The sequence below is a fragment of the Hermetia illucens genome, chromosome 4 (genome assembly GCF_905115235.1).
Source record: "Hermetia illucens chromosome 4, iHerIll2.2.curated.20191125, whole genome shotgun sequence".
In the NCBI taxonomy this organism is placed as follows: domain Eukaryota; kingdom Metazoa; phylum Arthropoda; class Insecta; order Diptera; family Stratiomyidae; genus Hermetia; species Hermetia illucens.
Genome location: NC_051852.1, coordinates 14,672,861 through 14,697,417, shown reverse-complemented (window position 1 = coordinate 14,697,417; position 24,557 = coordinate 14,672,861). Strand labels below are relative to the sequence as shown.

Below are 24,557 nucleotides of genomic sequence, written 5' to 3'. Positions count from 1 at the left end.
TATTTTTCAAAGTGTTCTCGAATTAGATACTTCATGAAAAAAAAAACCTAACTGAGACTGCGAGAGAATCGTGTTATCAGATTCAATTATAGAACTGTCCACGTTTTGGAATGGTATCGAAAATCTCCGTTTCCGACACTTTTCATACAAGCAAGTCCTATTGAGCCCCTGCGGCTAGCACGGACATATGAATCGAAACTATGGAGGGAAAGCGTCCGCTTCAGAACTGAATAAGTCTGTTCATCATTGCAGTGAAAATATAAATATTTCTTGATGATCTATGTACTGCGCTGAAGAGTAGCTACTCATTCGGAACATGTGAATTAAACGTTCTCAACTCTACAGTGAAATGGAAGAATTTATGGAGAACCATTCCCCCAGCGACTGTGATAAACATACCGAGTTTGTGGGGTGTTTGTTTATATGACAATCAAAATATTCAATTATGAACATGAAATTGGTGATTTCATTCTGGTCTTAAATATTATTGGATGAGGCGAGAAAGAAATAGGTAATAATAAATGCAGAAAATAAAAGTGGTTGTCATTGAGTGCTGATATCTGGAGTGGAAAATTCTCCTATTTGTTCAATTATATGTGAGAAACTTTGGAGGAACATATCTTAAATTTGGTCATTCGTGCTTTTCGGAGCTTGTGAAAAAGTAGACAGTACTATTTTATGTCCCCAATTTTTTGGTACATTCTTCTTCAGAGAGAAACATTATATCGAAACCATGTCTATCCTGGGTGGAGTTGTCAAATCTCTCATCAGGCGCGTCCCTACCTGCTGATAAGGGAACGCTCGGTGGATGCGTTATGGGCATGGACTCACCAGGAGATGTGCGTGCATAGGCATGCTTATGCACAGGCCGGGAAGATGGGAAGTAAACGCCCACCCGTGGATAAAAATTGGCTATGGGAAGGACACCCAGAAATCAAACCAAATATAATAATAATCGTTGGCGCAACAATCCATATTGGATCAGGGCCTTGAAGTGTGTTAGAGCACTTCATTCAAGACCGTAACGGTACACTACAGAGCACTGTAGGAGGCAATGTGGTCAGCATTGCGCTCGCCCGAGATTATTACCCTGATTTGACTCAGGTACTCATTCACAGCTGAGTCGACTGGTATCCGACGTCAAGTCACGATGCAAATCCTACTGCCACCAGCGAGATATGAACCGCGGCCTTCCGTATAACAACCCAGTGCTCTAACCACTGAGCTATCCGGACACCAAATATGGAGGACGAAAAAGGCAAGTTTTTACGGTACAGGGCTTTGGAAACCCAGTACCGGCGGTTTTTGCGATTAGGCAAACAGGCTGCCGGGCGTTGATATCCAGCGACCGCAGTGCCTCAGTAGGAAAGTTGGCTACTTTGGCATCTAATGCTACAAGAGATCTGAGTGGAATGAAAATGAGATCTACACCGGATAATTTTCGCAAAAGCTCAAACTTGGAAGGTCACCACTAAACGCAACATTATTCCTAGGCAGTCAAGATTGGTCGCGGGACTCAGAAAGGAACTTGGACTATCCATGCTGTAAAAGACGATCGTGGAAGGCAGCAAACTGCACTTCTTTCAAATGGTTTGCGAGAACAAATCTTGAGCTGCCTCACAATAGTTGAAATTGATTTGTACCAACCTCATTTAGCCTTACGATTTAGCTCCCTCCTATATGCAACCACCTGCAACGTGACGGTCGTTCACCCCCTTTTTTCCTTTGCACAATCAATCATCCTCCCGTGCAGTCTTTGATAAGGTGGTCCTCTTCTCTACACTTCCTGCACCTTCTCGACTTATCGTGCTCACTATTACCTGCTGCTGCAAAACGACCGAAATCAAGGCATCTGAAGCATCTCTTCAGAGATACTTGCTCCCTAAGTCGGCACACGACCTAACCTATTCTTACCTTGCCCGCGGTAATCAGTTTAATCTCTGATTCCACCGGTAAGCTAATAATAACGGTTTGTGTACCTCCATTCTCTTTAACGCGCTTTTTTGTATTCCGCTAAGGTTGATTTGTTCCCTTACCGCAGCAAAGATATACTCTCGTGATGTGGCCTCGTCTGTTGCTTTCAATCTTTCACGTCTTCTTGCTCCTCCAGCACCTTTTCCATTTGACCGCGAAAACTATCAACTGTCTTCAAGCTAGATTTGTTTAGTTCCAGCAGCAGATCCTTCTTTTGCGTACACCTGATAGGGTTCTTACTGCCGCCCAGGTTTGCTAATCGCGGATCGGTTTTGACTTTCCGAAAGATATCGCCATAGGATATATCTCCTTTCTTGGAAATAATGATAATTTTGTCCTTCTGCCGCTTTTTGCCCATTGCTCGGGATTACGAGCTGTAGGCTTATCCCCTTTTGCCAAAGTTGAAGTCGTAATCGAAAAACTACCCGGAACTTTCGCGGGCTCACCTTTCTTCCACGATGAGGCTTTTTTCTTCTTGGTCGCTTGTTGGAAACCAAGGAATTCACTTATTCTATTCCTACCCTGTTTGCCCGTGTTCTCACTTATCTTATGTTGAGGAGGCGTCACCTGTGTCTCCCGCGTGACTTTCCCACCTAACGCTTGGGCGTTTTTCCCCCCATCGCCCAAATATAGGACAACTTATTGCTACGTATCAGAGCCCTAATATTTTGCTGGATATTCCGCCTCTCCGTGAACTCACAGATGCAATTTGCTGCCTTCCATGATCGTCTTTTATAGCATGAACAGTCCAAGTTTCTTTCTGAGTCCCGCGACGAATCTCGACTGCCTAGGAATAATGTCGCATTTAGTGGTGACCTTCCAAGTTTTGAGCTTTTGCAAAAAGGATCCGGTGTAGATCTCATTTTCACTCTACTTAGATCTCTTGTAGTATTAGATGCCTAAGTAGCCAACCGTACCGAAATTACGTTAGTGCTACGAGGGTGAAAGACTCATCGGGAAACGTGACGATATGGGCATAGGCGGCAAGCCATTTAAGAAACAATGGCATTCCCAGGAGCCGGCTTTATACGGGCAAAAGTCAACGGCGTCCATATCTACAGTTGTTATGCTCCTCCTAGTCCAACATTAGCGCAATATAAGGAGATACTAAACAGGTTGATGTTGGGCGCTAGAGACCACAGCCCCAAAACCATAGCCGGCGATTCCAACGCATGGGCTTTAGACTGGACGAGTGACGCATGGGTTTTAGACTGGAAAAGTCGAAAGACGAACACCAGGGGCCGAATCCTACTTGAAACCTTCGCGAAGCTGAACATCGCACTAGCCAATGCTGGATGCGTGCTCGCCTTTCGAGGCAGAGGGCTAGGCTTAATCGTCGATCTGACTCACCTCAGTACCTTGTTCGCGGGAGGGATGGTCTGGCGGGTGAGTGAACTCTGCATCCACAGTGATCTTTCTCGACATTAGAACGAGGGAGGCGACAGTCGAGTGAGCAACAAAAGCAAAAAAACCAAGATAGCTGGGTGGTCCAGTGGAGCTTTCGAGGAAGAGACATTTCTGACGGCTTTAGAAGGAGGTAATGACCCGAAGGGAACGGCGCTAGAAAAAGTGAGCCAGTTATGTCAATAGGTAACTGAGATAATCAACAATGCCGCGTCGCAAGTTCCATAACAGTGGGAAAGCAAACTACTGGTGGAACCAAGAAACATCGTTGTTGAGAGCATCGTGTCTGCAAGCGAGGAGACTTTGCAAAAAGACCAGAGGGATTCGAAGGAGTGTTTCCCGGTCAGTAGAAAAAGCTACCAGAGCCCCAAAAACCCCCTGGCGCACCTTCCTCATACCGCCCTATATGTCTTTCAGATACTATGGAGAAGGAGTTGGAGGGGGTGATATACAACAGCCTGCTTCATTTCGTCGATCTGGCTGGTGATCTATAGGAGCGGCAGTAAGGGTTTGGCAAAGCGCGGTTCACGATCGATGCCAGTGTAACGGTCGTGAACCTGGTCCGGGAGGCATCTGGCCGCTGGTAAGTACTGCACAGTGGTGACGCTGAATGCCGTTAACTCGGCCAACTGGGGTTGAATTAAGGGTACCCTGGCTAAACTGGGTGTCCCTGGTTACTTAGCTCGGATAATCGGTAGTTACCTTTCGGAGAGACTTCTTTGATACGGGACGGGACGGGCCGAAAGAATATATTGTGACAACAGGTGTTCCCCAAGGCTCCGTACTGAAGCCTCTGCGGTGGAACATAATGTATGACGGAGTACTCGGCCTTCGCGTGTCAAAGGAGGTAACATTGATTGGTTTTAGAGACGATCTGGTAGTGGTAGTAGTTGCGAAACACGACCAGGACTTCATTTGGATTAGCCACTGGAAAAGGTAGCAAAATCTAGTTTATCTCTAGCAAAAATGATGATTAATATTGGGCCAAAATATAATCTCAAGCTCCATTTCGCAAATTTCATGAATTATATGCGGTTCCTACCTGAGTGGGAACATTAGGCAATGCTGTGAACTTGAAGAGAGTATGTTTGGCCAATCCTACTGAGGGTATCCAGGGCAAGTTTGCTAACTGTTCCAAATTCATCGCTATACCTGAAGCCTCGACATACGAGATTCGTGGATGTAAAAAAGTTAAGCGAGGCCTTGAACGTTGTTATCGGACTCCATAATTTCGCGGAAGAGAAGCTGAGGTCAGTTGAAAATTGGAGCGTGACAAACGTAACAATAACCACGATATAAAACTGGATCGAGCCCGGAATAAGCAATATGCGCGTAATTCTATCGTCATGATATGGACCAGGACCCTTCTCGCGAAGTAATACCATGATTCTGCCGGGCTATGGGCGAAAAAATAGGGGTGGCTTTAATGCATAAGAATCGCATTCACTGCTACACTACAATGTCTTCTTAAGATTTCCACCTCAATCGACTAGGCCCAAGGAATGAATGTAAATTGTTATAAAAATTCTAGGATCAACAAAAACTAAGCCGCTTTTGGGCAGATAACATAATTCAGTAGGGTGGAGACAGTATAGGGGAGCAGAGAGGTCCCTAGTAGATCATGATGTTGAAACAACGAAAAGTGATAAATGACAAAATTGTTACCATCATAAGAATCCCAAAAATGAGCTAACAACTTGTTGGCTGATTGCTCATCATTAATAACACTATATACTGCAAGATCTCGTTTTCCTAACGCTTTTCTGAACCCAATCTAGCGCCGGCCACGGAGACTACAAATACAAACGTTTCGCGAAACAACAAACACCCAAAGACCGAATAACATTGCTCCACCATTAGATATTCTAAATAACGAACACCATGACGCTCGAAATAGTGGACATGATTTTCACAAGTTTCTCATATTAACAAAAGGGGGATGTACAATGCGATGGAAATTAACTTTGCCTCCGTAAACACACTAGCAAACACGCTTTCGTCGAAACCCCTATTAAGATATCGAGAGTAGTCATTGCGAGTGCCCCATTGCAAAAATGCTGAGATCAATGAACAAAATTCTTTGTATGAATTGCGACAAAATTTACTCGACACAGATATGACATAGACCAACATGGAAACGTTCTCAATTCTAATTATTACGCTGATAAGGAAATACGTACGCTTTCGATTTCATGCATGTTTACATACATTATCTCTTCATAAATTGAATTTAAGTAAAAATCAACAGATTATTGGGTTTCTGGTTAAATTTTATCTTCTTATCGCATATTTAGTATAATTTCCATGGTATTTCAGGAACCAATTGTTCTATTTTCCAAAACAAAGATTAGCTAACAAACACACTCCATACTCCAGTCTCAGCTGCTCAGCAGCCGACCTGAACCCACCTAAATATAAAGCAAACGTACCAACTATACTAAATGAACTCAAGGATAAAGGCTTGATAGTTTCAATTAAAAACACGAGAGAAGATAAGACCCTAATTTCCGAGGAGTCTGTCAGGTATCAAGCCCAAATCTTCACTCTCATCAGAGACAAAGAACTTAACGCAATAACTAGCGACACCAGCCCTACGAAGGCAACCTCTGATAATTCGCGGTTTCTACAGAGAAACGGACCCCGCTGATGGATAGCCATGGATAACATGCTTGACAAGAAAGGAAGAAAGCTTCTAAACAGCGGAAAATCAGAATTGGTTGGGTAGTGTGTAGGATATGAATCCGGGCTGCCCCAACCAAATGTTACAGATATTTGGATTATGGGCCGGGGACCTAGTAAAAGGGCAAAATGCCACAAATGCGATCCGGTAGGCCATAAAGCGAACACCTGCAACGAAAGGAGAGTTGCGTCCTATGTAGGGACCCTAAGGCGTCTGATAAGAACGTTACACACACTGCGGGCTCGGAGCGGTGTCCAGTTTTCAAAGCTGAACTGGAAAAAGCTAGGACGCCGTGAACATGATCCTACAAATCAATATGCACCGGGGTACAACCGCTCACGAGTTACTAGCGCAGTTCGCTGTGGAGACCAAAGCTGATCTAGGGCTCATCAGTGAACAATATCGAAACAAGGACCCAGCTTTATGGCACCCTGACATATTAGTTCGTGATGAGACCCACCTTAGGGTTCTCGCCCGAGGACGCGACTTTATCTGGGTTCAATGTTTAGGGGTAACGTTTTTCAGTGTTTATCTAACACTGAATGTGACGACACCGGACTTTCGACGCTATCTTGGGCACAGAGGGACGGATTCTGGTCAGGGCTGACTTCAAAGCGAGGGCGCTTGAGTGGGACATGCCTCATCCAGACTCCAAAGGGAAACGAATTGTTGAAATGGCGGCGAGAACAGGACTAGTACTTTTAAACACCGGATCTACCCCAAAGTTTCGGCGAAGAGTGCGAGGGAAGCATTCCCGACCTAACCTTCGCGTTGGAGTCCCTGGTCGACGGGTGGCGAATTCTCGGACACTTCTCGGCAAGTGACCATCAATAAATTGCCTTCAAAGTGGTTAACACAAACTCTCGGTGTGCGCCACCCCGGCGCTATTTCTGTGCATGGAGCGTCGCGAAGGGGAACACCGGAAGATTTGAAGGAACTTTTGGAGCAGGTGAGGCCGCGCTGTTGGGCACTCCTGGGTGGCACCAGGACCCGATGTTATCCCAGTAGAGGTAAGTCGCCAGGACCCGATGGTATCCCAGTAGGGGTATACAAACTGGTGCTCCAACATCAGCCAGATCTACTGATCGGTGAACTCAACGTTTGCCTGAAAGATTGCAGTTTCACTTCCCTTTGAAAAATGGCGAGGTTTGCGCTGATCAGCAAAGGGAAAGGTGGCCCTGAATTGCCGTCTTCATACCGCCCACTTTGTATGCTTGACACTGCCGAGAATATAATAATAATAATCGTTGGCACAACAATCCATATTGGATCAGGGCCTTGAAGTATGTTAGAGCACTTCATTCAAGACCGTAACGGTACACTAGGAGGCAATGTGGTCAGCATTGCGCTCGCCCGAGATTATTACCCTGATTTGACTCAGGTACTCATTCACAGCTGAGTCGACTGGTATCCGACGGCAAATCACGATACAAATTCCACTGCCACCAGTGAGATTTGAACCGCGACCCTCCGTACGACAGCCTTGCGCTCTAACCACTCAGCTATCCGGACTGCCGAGAAAGTGCCCGAAAAACTCATCAGAAATAGACTCGCTGAAGGGATACATGTCGCCGGAGACTTATCTCCACGGCCGTTTGGATTTAGAGCATGGAGATCCACAGTTGATGATTTCATGCAAATCGTGGATACCGTTCGTCGAGCGGAGACATACAGCCGCCGGGAAGTGCTGCTCATAACATTTGACGTCAGAAACGCTTGTAATTCCGTAAGATGGAAATCAAGCACGCAAGACAGTGCTTTCCATGCATCGAACTACCTCTTAAGGATATTGAAGAATTGTTTGAGGTACCGCTCCTTGCTCTATGAAACACTAGAGGGTTAGAGGAGGATGGAATCCATATCGGGAGCAGCACAGGGATCCACCTCAGGGCCGAACCCCTGGAACACTTCCTATGATAGTCTGCCTAGACTCGACATATCAGAAGAGTCGCGTCTGGTCGGTTATGTAGATGTCAGGACGCTTGTTGCTGGACACACTGTCGAACAGGCGTAATGCAGACTTGGCATATTGATGCAACTGGTAATGGTTTCGACCTTGCACTGGAAAAAAAAAACCGAAGTAGTCATCCTGACTAAAAAGAAAATTCCGATCCTGCGTCCCTTATCCATCGGCGAGTCGATAATCGAGTCAAAACCAACGGTAAAGTAGCTTGAACTGACTCTTGGCTCAAAGATGAGCTTTTTTTTCTCAACCTTAAGTCGGCTAGTGGCAAATATTGGGGGCCTACGTCTAGCAGGCGACGTCTCCTGATAAGTTTAACGGAGACTGTCCCGCTTTACGACAGGAATGATCCCTGTTGCTCTCTCTGAACTCCCTCAACTCGCTTAACAAAAATCCAATCGTAACGAATGATGGAAAATGGATTCAACCCAAAGAAAAGAATTTCGTGGGAACTGCTCGGTCATGTTTCTACGTTGTCGGTATGGCCGAATGTATGCTGTGAAAGTTGTACTGGTACTTGGTAGGACCAGGTCGGTGTTGAATCCTAACAAAACCATCACTGGTGAAAGATATCGAGTACAATTGATGTAATTGACCCGGGTATTGCACGCAAAACGGCCACAATACGAGCATAGGCACGAAACAGTGATTCTACAGAAGGATGAGCTTTAGCGAGATTCGCAGTAAACTTTTCAAAATGTGATAATAAACTATTATTAACTTTATTTGAGCAGATATCGTAACGGAGAGTATTTTGAAGTCTAGATAACACCAACTAACATTTGACGTAGAGCAGTGTAATTTTTCGCATATGTGGGGATTCGCGATTCCAATTTTTCTGAGAAAAGTGCGTGTGACAGACGGTCAGATTATGGATCGATTTAAATAAGATTTTGTCTTCAACAACAAAACCATAAAAATACAACTCGCCAATACTTCGGACCCACTTACCTGTTAACTACAACTTTTTTACAACGCATGAACCGAAGAATTAGTTCAATATTACAATGTCAAAAGTCTTATATCTTTACATATAGTAGGTGGCGCTATTTTGTGTTGAGTTTGGCAGGAGAGGGGGGGCCCTCCATACATGTGAAAGAGGGGTGTAACATTTTTTTCCCAGAATATGGTCATGTGGGGTATCAAATGAAAGGGATCGATTAGTACTTTCCGAAACTGATATTATTCCTCACATAAGATGGACCCAAGACCTTTATTATCGAAGCGCCCAGCTTCGGTATCCCGGCTTGTTTGTTCACTCCCCCATGCACATTTCCACTTACGTTAATCATGGAACGATTGATTGATTGATTCAATTTTTTTGTCGTCTGCCTTCTGAAACGGATTCGAGTTCAGGAAAACGACAAGTGGTACTTTCATAACAACATATCATTTTCAATAAAATATTGTCAATTTGTCATGTCATATCGTCTTCCACTTCTTCAGAGTTCTATTTCGATGCAGGCGGATAAGAGCTTAGCTCTCATCATTGACAAAATTTGGTTTTAGATATTTTTGTTTTCGTCTCATTAAAATAGACATCATAAAACTGCTCAATTGAAATACTAGATCCTAAGATTAACTTCATTTTATTGAGAAATCCATCTCCCACTTTTATATTTATGCTCTGAATATCCGACATTGTAGACGATGCAATACCATCGTCTAGAGCTGAATTATTTCCAAATATACCGATTTCATGGTTACCTAATAATCCACGTTACACTTGAAAATAAACAATTTCAAAATTGATATCAAACGGAAGCCTTTTGGAAGAACAATGAAACAACAATGTATGTCATGTGGACGATACAGCTGCGCAAACATTGAATGGTGTTCTATGAAGCTAGTAATGAAAGTGAAAGAAATTCTTTTTTATTCCGTAATAACATAGACAAGCGTGTTCAGAATTTTAATGGCTAACACTGCATGGAAGTAGCTTCACTATTACTTCAAGAACTAATAATCTTTTGAAAAGTATTAGGAAAGGAATAGAAAGCAAATTCGAGAAAATTAAGATGTAATTGACTCAGAGCATGTATGCAAAACGGTGTACTTCTACATGGTTTGAACCAGAGTGTGAGAATCCCAGGACATCAAGCGAAGCCATGAAGAATTTAAGTACAATACTAGGCTATTATGGGAACTACAACCACTTTCTCGAGACCTTAAAGAGCAAAGAACTCCCCAGCACACAAATAGCTGCTTAAGACAATTAACCTGGCTTCATTCATTCATTGCCTTCAACTTCCATTCATCGATTCGTCCTTGGTCCGACTTCATCTCACTCAGAGGATGAAAAAATCGATCCTTCAAGTGGAGTCAGCCTACAGTCTGCCTTACAAAAAGGCGTATGTAAGGGACTCGCCTGCTCTTTGTTGTAAAAATAAGCGCACAACGTGCCGCCACGTCAACCCACGCCCTTGTCTCCGATGTCACGAGGCAGGTTCATCCACATCAAGTGTATCAGCTCACACTTAGCATGTAAGCCATATTTGATTGAGAAACCATGCCCTCTAGCCTCATTCAGTACATGAAAGGGGGTTCAGTGCCATGCATATCCAAAGGGGACTTAACGAATCCCCCTGGAAGATGTCTCCCCGTATATGGGTAGGCCCTGAGGTGTTGGCCCGGTCAGATGAAGGCACTGATAAGGTGTTGTGCCACTCTTCCATGACTGTCGCAAAAAACTCAATTAGTTTGTGATCAATGCGATACAGATATAGGACATCGATTAACCAGATATGCGGGACGCTGTCAAAAGCCTTGGCATAGTCGATATACCAACTAAAGAGCTTTATTTGGCCTCTAATTGCTTGTCCCACAACTACCGAGTGATTGTAGTTGCAGCAGCGACATAGCAAGCAGAGATGAGATGCAATCTCATCATTAATTTCAGATAGAATTCTCGGAGTTGCTGGAGATGCACAGAGCTTGGGAATACCCGGTTTATGCAAAGGATCCATTTCCGAGAATTCTATACATTCTCTTTGGAATTTTCCCGAACCTCAGCGAAGATGCATGGTGGAGAAGATTATTGTTATTATATATTTTTATTAGTATTGAAATTAATTTATTGAGGTAGCGAGTATGAAATAAATATGCTACATGAGTGGTCACTATTCGTGCCCGTTTAATTCTCTCGTTACTCAGAATGATCCAGAGTAAAAGGTTATATTGATGAGGCTGTAAAAAATGTCATTATTTTTTCTTAGTTGTATACATCAAGCGACAGTAAGTCGAGTTCCGTGGTCGACAAAAATAACTCTTTCTACATATATGTACAGATCATTCAACGTCCGCGATGTTCTGTCAATTAATGCAAATATGAACAAGTCGGGAAACCGGAAGCTGGACGCTTCAGGTACGAAAGGTTTTGTGTATTTCTTAGTACGTAGCACGTAATATATCCATATATTATGTGAGAGTATCCACTTTCGGGTGATATTGACATTCATAGTCTTGAATTTTCAAAGAAGCATCAAATTTGAGGTATTATAACTTTGTTAGTAATAGTGCGATTTCCACCAAACTTGGTAAGATCATGCTCTATATTATAGCCTATATCACTGCATGCATTTCATGGTACTAGGATGAACTTAAGGGGGGTTTCTAACCAATTACAAAAAATTGTAGTAATGTACTATTATTAACTTTATTTAAACAGATATCGGCATGGAAGGTATTTCGGAGTGGCGGAGGAGGGCACCATATAGTGGCAGCCTCCTGATTTTTTTCAGATTTTTCGGTTTGGTAGTTTCTGAGAATGGCCCCCTTAAAGAAGTGATCACTTTCAACCCCCCACGCTCCCCACCCTTCCAACGTATGCGTGAGCGTTCACAGTTCCCACCTTTCTACCAAATTTGGTGTCAATCGCTAGAACCGTCTCCGAGAAAAATGCGTGTGACGGACAGATAGACAGACAGAGAAACACAGGAGGGTAACGTCACAGGCAGTTACCGATGTCCGGCGTTTAAAAAGGCGATTTCAGCTTTTCGCAAATGAAATTCCTACAGCTGAATTTAAACCATTGTCAGGCAGCTCAGGAGCTGCTTTCCCAAAGCGTGCTGGAACATGAAATTGACGTTGCCATTATATGCGAATATTACAAAGACTTCCACAGTGGTGTCTTTGTATCAGACAGAAGCGGCAATCTGGACTTGCGTAAACCGAGCGATCGAAAATACGAGCAATAGGATAGAAGACGGATTCACACGAGCTAAGGTAGGTGGCATTCACGTATTCACTTGCTACGCTGCGCCGAGCCTCGCGCTAGATGAATTCGCATTGATGTTGGAAAAATTAGCTTCCGAAGCAAGCCCCTACAACCCAATAATAATAGCTGGCGATTTTAACGCTTGGGCCGAAGATTGGGGAAGTCGCGAAACAAATGCTAGAGGCCGCATATTGCTTGAAGTATTTTCACGTTTGAACGTTGTTCTGGCAAATACTGGTGGCGTCAATACTTTTCGGAGACGGGATATGGGATCGGTAATAGACCTCACCTTTGTTAGCGATTCATTATCTAAGGATCTCCACTGGCATGTGAGCGAGGAATATACGCACAGTGACCATCAGGCTATCATCTTCCTGATGGAGCGTACGACAGGAGCAAAGCGAATCAAGAACACTGCAATATCGGGTTGGACCTCCAAAAAACTTGATGAAGAAATGTTCGAGGAAATACTTCTGCAGGAAGCGATGCCGGTGGGAAATGCACGAGAAAAGGCGGCGCAGGTCCTTGAAAAGTTACAAAAAGCTTGTGACGCTTCCATGCCTCGCCGCACGGTTCTCAAAAAAACGAATGCTCAACTTCTGGTGGAATGCCGAAATCGAAGAACTTCGTAAAGTTTGCCTTAAAGCCAGAAGACACAGCCAACGTAACAGAAACCGGTTTGAGTCTGAAGAGTTGCACAACCAATATAAGAAGGCGAAGCAGCCATCTCTAGAAGTAAAACTGAACACTTCAAGAGATTATGCAAGGAAGCGGACTTCGATCCATGGGGAGGTGCATACAAGGCAGTTATGGCAACAATCAAGGGAAAGCGCTCACCGCTGATCACCAACTCTGATTTGCTGCGGGAAATCATTAGCACTCTCTTCCCATATGTTTCAAGTGAGTCGAACCTACCCACTGTCCAGGTTGATCCCGGTGAAATTCCCGAGGTAATCACGAAGGAAGTCCTGGAAGCCGCAAAGAAGATTGCCGAAAATAAAGCCCCAGGTTTAGACGGCATTCCGAATAAAGCACTGACAGTGGCCGTCAAGACAGTTCCAAGGTGGTTCTCGGAAACATTTACTACATGCCTCAAAGATAGGATTTTCCCGGAAGAGTGGCGGAAACAGAAGCTTGTGCTAATCCCTAAGCCAAATAAACCTTTGGGTGATTCCTCGTCTTATAGACCTATATGCCTGCTAAACGGCATCGGCAAACTTTTCGAACGGGTCGTCTTCAATAGGCTTGTACCAATCACAGAAAGGGAGGGTGGTCTCTCAGACAGGCAGTTCGGATTCCGAAAGGCAAGATCTACTGTCAATGCCATCAGCACGGTGACAGAAATTGCGGAAAAAGCAATGGAGGCCAATAAATCTTGCGCGGTAATTACTCTCGATGTAAAGAAGGCCTTCAGCCTACAGCAAAATGGAACAAAATAATTGCGGCTTTAACCAAATTGGGCGCTCCTAAATATCTGGTGCACATAGTCATGGAATTTCTCCGGGAGAGGATATTGTGTTACGATTCGGACGATGGACCTAACACGTATATAACAACCTGCGGGGTTCCACAAGGATCAGTCCTCGGTCCTCTCCTGTGGATAATAATGTATGCCGGAATTCTAAAGTTGCAACTACCCAAAGGAGTGACAATCATTGGCTTCGCAGACGATATCGGAGTAACTATCGTCGCACAAGGCATTGATGAGATCGAGGTACTCACAAACGAGGCAATTTTTGAAATCAGGTCTTGGCTAGAGGAAGCTGGTCTGACACTCGCGGAGCACAAAACCGAGGCAGTTTTGATTACAAAGCGAAGGAAGCAGACGATGGTAAAGGTCAGGATTGGCGAACACATAATACAGTCGCAGCCAACGCTTAAATACCTAGGAGTTATGGTTGACCAAAGGCTGAAATTCAAGTCTCATCTTGAAAATTTGGCAACCAAGGCTTCCGGAGTGGCTACATTGTTGGCAAGAATGTTGGCAAATATAGGTGGTCCTAGGCAAAGCCGTCGGCTCCTGATCTCGAGAGTTGTTAGCTCCATCTTGCTTTATGCAGCTCCAGCCTGGGCATCGTCTTTGAAGGTGGAAGCAAACAGAAGAAAAATCGCAGCTCCATACCGATTGAGCGCATTACGTACGTCATGCGCTTACCGTACAACTTCAGATGAAGCAGCTTGTGTGATAGCCGGCATGATCCCCATCGACATCTTGGCGAATGAGGGTCGTCGCCTCTATGACCCATTATATGCAATCGGTGAGTCTTATACCAATCGTCGGCAATTGGCACGAAGTGATTCTATTTTGGAATGGCAGAAAAGGTGGGATGATTCACCTAAAGGACGCTGGACACACAGGATTATTCCAGATGTCTCTAAATGGATCAAGTAAAGGCACGGTGAGGTTAGTTACCACCTAACTCAATTCCTAAGCGGACACGGAGGACACCGTGCATATCTTTATCGCTTCGGGCGTGACGACTCCCCGTATTGCCCGACATGCGTGATGATTCCGGAAGATGCGGAGCATGTTGTTTTTAACTGCCCGCGGTTCGTTGTACACAGAGCGGAGGCGGAAATTGACGCCGAGGTACGGTTGACACCCAAAAATATCGTGGACCACATGCTAGCCTCTGAAACATCTTGGAGGGCGGTTGAAAAATTAATGAAGGCGATCCACAATCTGCTGAGGAGGGAGGAGCTTTGGAGGAAAGTGACAAATAACGACAGAAGCCGCAGTTGATAACTGATCCTGCCCCGCGATGTAATACCGAAATGGCAGTCCCGCGGGGTAAGCGAAGGAGAAGGAGGTGGTTTTAGTGAGTAAAAGACTCACATAACCGTATGAACCTTTCCACCTTCCAACGTATAAAAACAAACAAAACAAAAAAACAGACAGACAGACAGTAAACCGATTTTAATAAGGTTTTGTGTTTACACAAAACCTTAAAAATGGCATAATCAGTCAGACTGGAAACCTTGGTTTTGTTGGTGTTTATCATAAACCCGGAGCCATTTTGCCAAGTTCCAGGAATCAGCATAGTCAAGGTGTTTGAGGAAAAACTCTGGTTGATTCCTCCAAGTCCTCTAGCCAAGCAAGCATAAAGCAATATCATAGATAAAGAAAAGTATCAATGACAGAATGCCTTGCCGGATTTTCGATTTCCAACTACTTTGAGATTTTAACTTGATGCAACACGTGACATTTTGGACTTCTATATGTCACTCTGATAGCTATTAGTTTCTCCACAAGGCTCTCCTAGGTAGAGCATTCCAGATAAAGTCCTTGTTCAGCCTGTTGAAAGCCTTCCCGAAATCGACGAAGAGCAGGTGGAGCCTATGAATCTATATTTATCAAGCCTACGATATGTTCTTTGGAACATTCCAGGATGATTTTAGCTAGTATCATCACGAAAACACGCACGGCACACACACGGCTAGTGCCTCCTTCGGAATCTTAACGATCATCAGCTTCTTCCACTCACACTGAGAACGATTTATGATTCCCAGGATTTACGGATGAGTGGGAGTAGCAATTCTGCAGGGACTGCGGAATTGCATGGAACAGTTGGAAGAGGCGACCATTGAAGCCGACGGTTTTAATCCGTTTGAGCACATTGAGGACAAAGATAATTTCATTTCTGTTTTGGGGAATAATCCGTATATGAATGTTACGGTGGCTTGCCATATAATCCACAAACGATGTAACAACCAATCCTTTTAAAGTACTTCTTTAACCTCTCATCATCGCGAATGTCTACCGCTAACGTTACTCACAGGACCATCGAAGTTCTTACGCCCAGTTGCAAGTTCCTGTGTAATGCGATATATGGTATCGAAACCATTATAATTTGCAGTAGCTCTAGCCTTCTTAACCAGCATAATAGTGGGAATCCTTTTATCACAACATACACTGCCCTGCGCTTCTCATATTTTGGGATGCGCATGGTATAATATTCATCGGCTATCTCGAGAAGGGAAAACCGCCAACAGCGACTATAACATAGCTTGGGGTCAAGCAGTGCACTGCAGGATAGACTGACGCTAGTCGAAAAACACCTCCCCTAATCCAGGGTGTCATGCGAACCATGCCCATTGGATAGTTTGCAATCGAGGGTACCAGACTGTATTTGAACGGAGCCTCACTGATACCTCGTCGCCTCAGTGAGTAAGCTTGACCTTATCGTGCTACGGGGAACTAAGATACGGCAAATCTTCTAATACTTGTAGGAATCAAATGAGTAAGGTTACAAAAATAAAGAAAATAAAGAGAACTACAAACAAACAAGTGGGACCCCGTACCGCACACAAGCTAGTTAACCAAACGGAGGTATATCTCCGAAATACTGGGATCCAGGTGATTATACGCAAGAAGGGAGAAGTTGGGACGTCAGGAAGGAGATAGGTCTCAGCGGCGCAGGTACTAAATGGTACCTGCGTTATCTAAAGGAAGGCCTGAAACCAGAAGAGGCCCTTAAGAAGGCTCAGGATAGACCTAAACCACCTTTATCGTAGCCAAGAAAGCGGGGAACAGCGAAGATTAGCCTGCATAAATGGAATGCTTCCAAAAAATCCAAACCTGAACTCAAGAGGGGAGAAAACCCGGGCAGGTCAGAGGTGAAGGCAGAAATTGGGGAGTGCGCGATTAGCTATGCAGTCAAGAGCATTCGGTTGTCCATACTGCCAAAAATGTTTCTCGCGCAAATATTCACTCGGGAGGAGCAGGAAACTATCGAAGATTTTGTCGTCAGGCAGATGTGCAAGAGATGGACTGCGAAAATGGTATTCACGAGGATACGCTTTCGAACAGGTCATATACTGGTGGACTGCGCGACGGAAGACATTGCAGAGTGGCTTATGACCATAGTTCTTAAATTGTTAGGTTGGGAAAGAGCAGAACTGTCAACATGTGCTGGGGATGATATACCAGGAACACACATGGTAACAGTATTTCTCCCGAAAGCCGCAACAATAGAGACGCAAAATGTCATAGGAATTCTAATCTCTCAAAATTGGGATCTCCATGAGCGATTATGGAGTCTTCAGAAGCAAATTGGAGGGCAAGGGTGGACTCCTCCCGATCGGGGAGTGTTTCTCCCGAAAGTAGCAAGAATAGATACGGAAGATCTCGTGGGCCTCCTAATCGCTCAAAATGAGGATCTCCATATGCGATTATGGAGAGTCTCCAGAAACAAGGTGGAGGGCAAGGGTCGACTCCTCACAATTGAAGTAGATGACCGATCTCTGGAGGCAAGCAAACGTCGAAGCTGCCATATCAACTATCTATTTGGCAACATATCTGCGCACGTGCACCGGGAAAGCCGAGGAAAGACACCTCGGAGGAAACACCAGGTGAAAAGCATACCGCGGTCTCCGAAGAACTCTCGAAAGCCATAGAGGCGGAAAGGACTGGATCAGCCAGGGAAGTAGACCTGTTGCCCAGTGAAGAGCAGAAGCTGGACGACCTAGAATTTCTAGAGCTTAGGGAGGACAGCGACGCGCAAGAAAGCACCACGTCGGAGCAGAAGGATAATACTCCGACAGTGTAGAAGAGCTCCAAGCAATAACGGAGCCCATGGTCAGCACTAAGATAGCCCAGAAGAATCTCCACCATGCGAAAGCTGCATCTGCAGTAATTGCAATGGCCAGTTCCAAGGAGAACATTGGAATAGTGCTGGTTCAGGAGCCCTGGGTGTACCGGGGACAGACTCGCAGTTTGCAAGGAGGAAGCACGCAGATAATTTGGGGCTCTTCTTGTGAAAATCAAAGAGCTTGCATAATTCTTAAACGTAATTTAAAATATATATGTCTTTCCGAGTTTCTGACCGGGACGGGGGACCTTGTATCCAAGTTTCACTGGAAGTTGGGAAGAGCGCTCGTGAGGCGGTCGTGGTATCGGGCTACTTCCCAGGAGAAGACATCCATTTCTACCGGAGCTAGTTGCTAAACTGGTGAAGCACTGTGGGAAAATGGCGGTACCACTTCTCCTCGGCTGCGATGCCAACGGCCATCACGAAATCAGGGAAGCATCAAGGAGGTGAGTAACTACTTGAATTTATTCTTAGCAATAACTTAGAAGTATATAACATATGGAGCACTGCAACATTTGTGACCAGCACTAGACAAGAGGTACTAGACATAACTCTAAGAAATACTCTAATGGACGGGCTGGTCAGGAATTGGAGGATGTTGGATGAGCCCTCTATGTCTGACCAGAGAATAATCAGATTTAACATTGAGGGCAACTCTGAAATAAAAAGAATAATAAGGGATCCCAGGAGAACGGATTGGGATTTCTATGCAACGCACTTGAATAACAACATGTCCGACCTTCAAGGGGGCGGAAACACTCGTGGAAAACCTCAACACAGTCGTCATTGACGCATATGAGGCCAGCTAAGGCTAAGATAGTTAAGTCATCAATTGATGTACCATGGTGGAACAGGAATTTGGCCAGAAGGAGAAAAAAGGTTTGAAAACTGTTCAACCGCGCAAAACAAACCGGAGGCTGGCCGAGGTACAAAAATGCAGTGCGCGATCAAGGAAGCAAAACGGAATAGCTTTAGCGAATTCTGTGAAGGGATCAAACAGATCACGGCACCAGGCTTTACAAGGCTGTAGCCAAAGACGAGGGAATATTTTCTGTCTGTTTGAAGAAAGAAGATGGGACATTTACCGAGAGTGGGAAGGATAGGGTACACCTGCTTCTCAGAACTCATTTCCCGGGGTCCTACCCCACGTTGGCAGGCGACAACACTCTGCCAGACACCCCAAACAACGAATAAAAGGGGAAGAAAGGAGAACTGGAAACTAGCCAAAGAGGTATGCTCGGAAGCTAGGGAAAGATGGGCATTGAGAACTTTTCAACCAATGAAATCTCCCGGAGTAGATGGTATTTTCCCAGCACTTATCCAGAGAGGCCTAGGAATTATCTTAGAGTCTCTTCTGAGGGTGGTAAGGGGGAGCATAGCACTGGGTTACATACCAAGGGCATGGAGACGGGCAAAAGCGGTCTTTATTCCGAAAGCGGGTAAAAAGGATCCTTTTCACCCTAAATCTTTCAGACCAATCTGCCTAACATCGTTCGTACTCAAAACGGTGGAGAAGGTCATAGACAACTATATTAGAACTAACGTTCTAAAGCGTAATCCCCTACATCACTGTCAACACGCTTACCGGGCAGGACGGTCAACTGAAATTGCTCTGTATCAGCTGACAGAGGTACTACGGGACGCCATAGAAACAAAAAAAATTGCACTATGCGCGTTTTTGGATATCGAAGGAGCATTCGACAATACATCGCACACAGAGATTCAGGATGCCCTGAGCCACAAAGGAGTGGGAAACACCCTGGCACTCTAGATGGGCAAAATGCTAGAAAGCAGACAAATAGAGGTACAAACAGGTATAAATTCTATTATCATGAACACCACTCAAGGCTGTCCACAGGGTGGAGTACTATCGCCGCTGATGTGGAGTATGGTAGTGGATGAACTCCTGGACGTGTTAACAAATACTGGAATACAAGTCCAGGGCTACGCGGACGACATTGTTCTAATCTGTAGGGGCAAATATGAAGATACCCTATGTGATAGAATCCAAACTGGATTAAGGGTTACTAGTGCCTGGTGCAGGAAGGTGGGACTGCGGATCAACCCAACCAAAACCACCATAGTACCATTCACTAGGAGGCGTAAGCTCGATCATTTGAAAGCCATAACATTACATGATATGGAGGTGAAACGAGAAACAGAGGTCAAATATTTGGGAATCACGCTAGACCAAAAATTACTCTGGAAGACACATGTCGAAAACCCACGAGGGCTCTGATGACTTGTAGGTCCACAGCAGGAAAAAATGGGGTTGCAGCCCGAAGATACTACTTTGGATATACACTGCAATAGTAAGGCCAATGATTACCTATGGAGCGGTAATCTGGGCAGAAAGAACCCAACTCAGCACACAAGCCAGGGAATTACATAAGCTCCAAAGGCTGGCTTGCGTGTGTATCAATGGGGCAATGAGGACATGTCCAACGGCATCCCTGGAGGTCCTTCTGGGATTAACCCCTCTCCATCTGCACATACAGATGCAGGCAAGGAGATCAATATTCAGGATGGCCAGTAGTATGAGTGAGACGGGGAGCTGCCTAAATCGAAGGAAGATTGATATCCTTTCTAGGCGGTATCCCGAATTACTGATACCGAGGGACAACATGACAACGAGGTTTCACTTCGATAAGAAGTTTGAAACACGTTGGAGTGACAAGGCAAACTGGGAGAGCGTGGCTGCGGCATACGGCTTAAACCAGTAACTGATTACTTGGTACACTGACGGATCCCTTACAGCAGAGGGAGCGGGTGCCGATGTCATTGGTCCAAGGAAAATGTACTTTGAGACAATGGCTAGGTACACACCAGCCGGAAATATACGCCACAGGCAGGTGTGCCTCCTTTAATCCCTAAAGGAACTACAAGGGATCATCATCATCATCAACGGCGCAACAACCGGTATCCGGTCTAGGCCTGCCTTAATAAGGAACTCCAGACATCCCGGTTTTGCGCCGAGGTCCACCAATTCGATATCCCTAAAAGCTGTCTGGCGTCCTGGCCTACGCCATCGCTCCATCTTAGGCAGGGTCTGCCTCGTCTTCTTTTTCTACCATAGATATTGCCCTTATAGACTTTCCGGGTGGGATCATCCTCATCCATACGGATTAAGTGACCCGCCCATCGTAATCTATTAAGCCGGATTTTATCCACAACCGGACGGTCATCATATCGCTCATAGATTTCGTCATTGTATAGGCTACGGAATCGTCCATCCTCATGTAGGGGGCCAAAAATTCTTCGGAGGATTCTTCCCTCGAACGTGGCCAAGAGTTCGCAATTTTTCTTGCTACGAACCCAAGTTTCCGAGGAATACATGAGGACTGGCAAGATCATTGTCTTGTACAGTAAAAGCTTTGACCCTATGGTGAGACGTTTCGAACGGAACAGTTTTTGTAAGCTGAAATAGGCTCTGTTGTCAGCCAACCGTGCGCGGATTTCATCATCGTAGTTGTTATCGGTTGTGATTTTCGACCCTAGATAGGAGAAATTGTCAACGGTCTCAAAGTTGTATTCTCCTATCCTTATTCTTCTTCGTGTTTGTGTTTGACCAGTGCGGTTTGATGTTGTTGGTTGATTCGTCTTCGGTGCTGACGTTGCCACCATATATTTTGTGTTGCCTTCATTGATGTGCAGCCCAAGATTTCGCGCCGCCTGCTCGATCTGGATGAAGGCAGTTTGTACGTCTCGGGTCGTTCTTCCCATGATGTCGATATCGTCAGCATAGCCCAGTAGTTGGGTGGACTTGAAGAGGATCGTACCTCTTGCATTTACCTCAGCATCACGGATCACTTTCTCGAGGGCCGGGTTAAAGAGGACGCATGATAGCGCATCCCCTTGTTGTAGACCGTTGTTGATGTCGAATGGTCTTGAGAGTGATCCTGCTGCTGTTATCTGGCCTCGCACATTGGTCAGGGTCAGCCTAGTCAGTCTTATTAATTTCGTCGGGATACCGAATTCTCTCATGGCCGTGTACAGTTTTACCCTGGCTATGCTATCATAGGCGGCTTTAAAGTCGATGAACAGATGGTGCAACTGTTTAAAATCCGTCCTGTCCGAGGCTCCTGTTGTGGCTTCATAACAAGTTGTTTTCCGTGTAGGGTTGTCAGCCCTACAAAACCCCTAACCTGGAAGACCAGTTGGTACAATTTGTCCCGTTTTTAGGTGCGGGAGACTCGCCTTCATCCTTCTCCGTATGCAGCTTTTCGTTAAGAAAGAGCTCTCAGCGGTCACCGCGTGGAGGTGGAGATAGGGTTTGGTAGTAGAGCTGTTGGTGTTGGTTCAACAGGCATTTCCCAGGTTTTATGCTCCATCTTGGGTACCAATCCACGTTTCGCCCCGGGACCTATACTACCCTGTGACCACCCCCACTACAAGGGATAGAACATTGCTATTCTCACCGACAGTCAAGCAGCGATCAAGACACTTAGGTCCAACCGGGTGAATTCTAAACTGGTATGGGAATGCCTTGAGTGACTGAATACGCTCGGTTCGTTCAACAAGATCTGGATACTCTGGGTTCCTGGCCATATTGGGTTGGAAGGCAATGAGGCAGCGGACGAACGAGCCAAGAAGGGAGCAGGGACGCCTTTACACGGAACAGAACCCTTCTGTGGAATCGGAAAAGGGTTCATTACTAAATTTCCATAGCCATAAACTGAAGAGGAACGATTGACGGAACTATACTGGGCAGACCTACCAGGAAGGTTTTGCTTCAAAAATTCGCAAATCTGGAGTATATAATTTGAGTAGAAATGGAAATAGGCCGAAGACGGACGGTAGTTCTCTGGCAACGTAAGTACAGACCCGTTTTCCGGAAAGAAAGACGAGACCATGAAAATCATTCGAAATTCTAGTTTTGCAAAGTTACAAAATGCATTTGTTTCTATTATTTTATTAAGTAATAAATATGCACCAAATCTTAGAAGAATGGGGTCCATGAATAAAACAAAATATTTGACTGATGATGAGATTATGAATTTTAATGCAATATTTACTAAGTCTACTTGTTGACGGCATTTACAAATACTACAAATCATTTTCTCTTTCCGCTATTTCTTGCCTAGAACAACTTCTCCTCCAACGACACAAAATACGGAGTTCCACATGCATTTTTAACGGATTCGAGGAATCAGATGCACAATTTCGCACAGCAACAAGAAGAAAACGACCCCAGACGCCCCTGCGAATGCCAGCAATGCAAGGCAAAGGCAACCTGCTCTTGTAAACAGTTCATGCAAACGAGGTTCGCGCAAATCCCCCATAAGTCCGAGCATTATCCAAGTTGTTGCATTATTGCCTTTGGGCACTCGCCTGAATTGCTGGGAACGATGACTACACTGGAAACCATGCAGAGAGCTCCGTACTCGACAATTGCACTGAAGCGAAAGGCAACTGACTATGTACAACCGCGCTGGGGCTCTAGCACGCGAACGAAGGAAGCGGGACGTCTGCAAGGTTGATTCATGCAACGTGAACAGAGCCCAGTACTTCTGTGTGTCTATTTTCGCTTCATTCTTTGCATTAATAAAACCGCACCTTGAACTCGAAGCCCTCCAAGCCGCCCGACTCAAGGAGCACGAGTATCGATTAGGAGCCAGCCGCTACCATGCTGCCGGCCTCATGCCCTAGTCGGGCGCGCAATTCGCCCTGGCTCGTCCGCGGTATCTTTGGCAACAACAAATCAAATCTAATTAAAAATTAAAGAGGGAACAACGCCTTTCGTAACTTACAGCAGATTGCGGACCTCGAACGGCCGAAACGCCATCGCCGGGATCAGGATAATGGAGCACGTCGACACGACCGAGCAGTAAACAAAGAACTTAAAATAGTAGCGGAATGCGTGTGATGTTTCGTACAGGACGGGAATCAGGAGCAGACACAGAAGGACGATAAGTTCGAAGTACGATGCCATCATTTTCTACTAAATTTTAACGCTTCCGCTCGGGAAATTTGTACGACGGTTCCTCCTCGACAGACGGTGTCCACTAAAACTTACACTAGCGGACACTGCACTCGCGAATGCACGGACTCGGCCGTTTTCCTTCTTTCCACGATTTTCACTCAACTGCGGCGGATTTCGCTATAATTACAGATTTATCGGCTAATCACCTGCCCGCCACCGGCCAAAATACCGTTCTTATCACCTCCTCACGGGCAGTCGAGTTCTTAGCGTTTTTCTCAGCTCCGTTTTCCGATTTATCCGCACCGTGCACTCGCCGCCACTCGCAAACTCAACTGCACCGAAACCCGCATCCAATGGATCTGGAACTTGCGAAGCAAAGCGACTGCTGGAATCGGAACGGCCGCCTGTGTCGCGGGTCGTCTTCGTTTTCTGCTGGTCGTTTTGTTTGGGTCGTGCTCGTGTCGTTGTTGTTGTTTTGCCTTCACGCCGCTCCTGCGTGCGCCTTCCTAGGCCGACCGATAAGAGGAAACGGGGCCATGTGATAAATGTGGTGAGAATCACGTTCGGGCATTGTATTGGCTTAGCGGAGGTGGGAACCTGAAGTGGTGTGCAGTTGCGGCGAAATGGGGTGTCTTCGCTAGAAATACAGGAAGTACGTGCTACGTATCATTGCCGGCAGTTGATTTTGAAAATGCTTGATTGGTCACCTAAAAAAATTACGTAAGAATGCAGAGCTCTAGTTATTAAATTCTATGGTTTGGAAAGATTTATTTATTATATCTATATATGTTCATTTTGTTGCAAAT

The 24,557-nt window shown here is 45.3% G+C and overlaps 1 protein-coding gene across 1 annotated transcript in view; it reads right to left on the bottom strand.

The window, feature by feature from the left end:
• The window catches only part of LOC119653827 (1-acyl-sn-glycerol-3-phosphate acyltransferase beta), a 79,364-nt gene extending 55,208 nt beyond the window's left edge, over window positions 1–24,156 (bottom strand). The window contains exon 1 of the mRNA XM_038058870.1: window positions 23,579–24,156. Coding sequence (XP_037914798.1) covers window positions 23,579–23,763 — 185 coding nt within the window. The 5' untranslated portion in view covers window positions 23,764–24,156. The remainder of the gene's footprint in view (window positions 1–23,578) is intronic.
• Window positions 24,157–24,557: the final 401 nt, after the last annotated feature.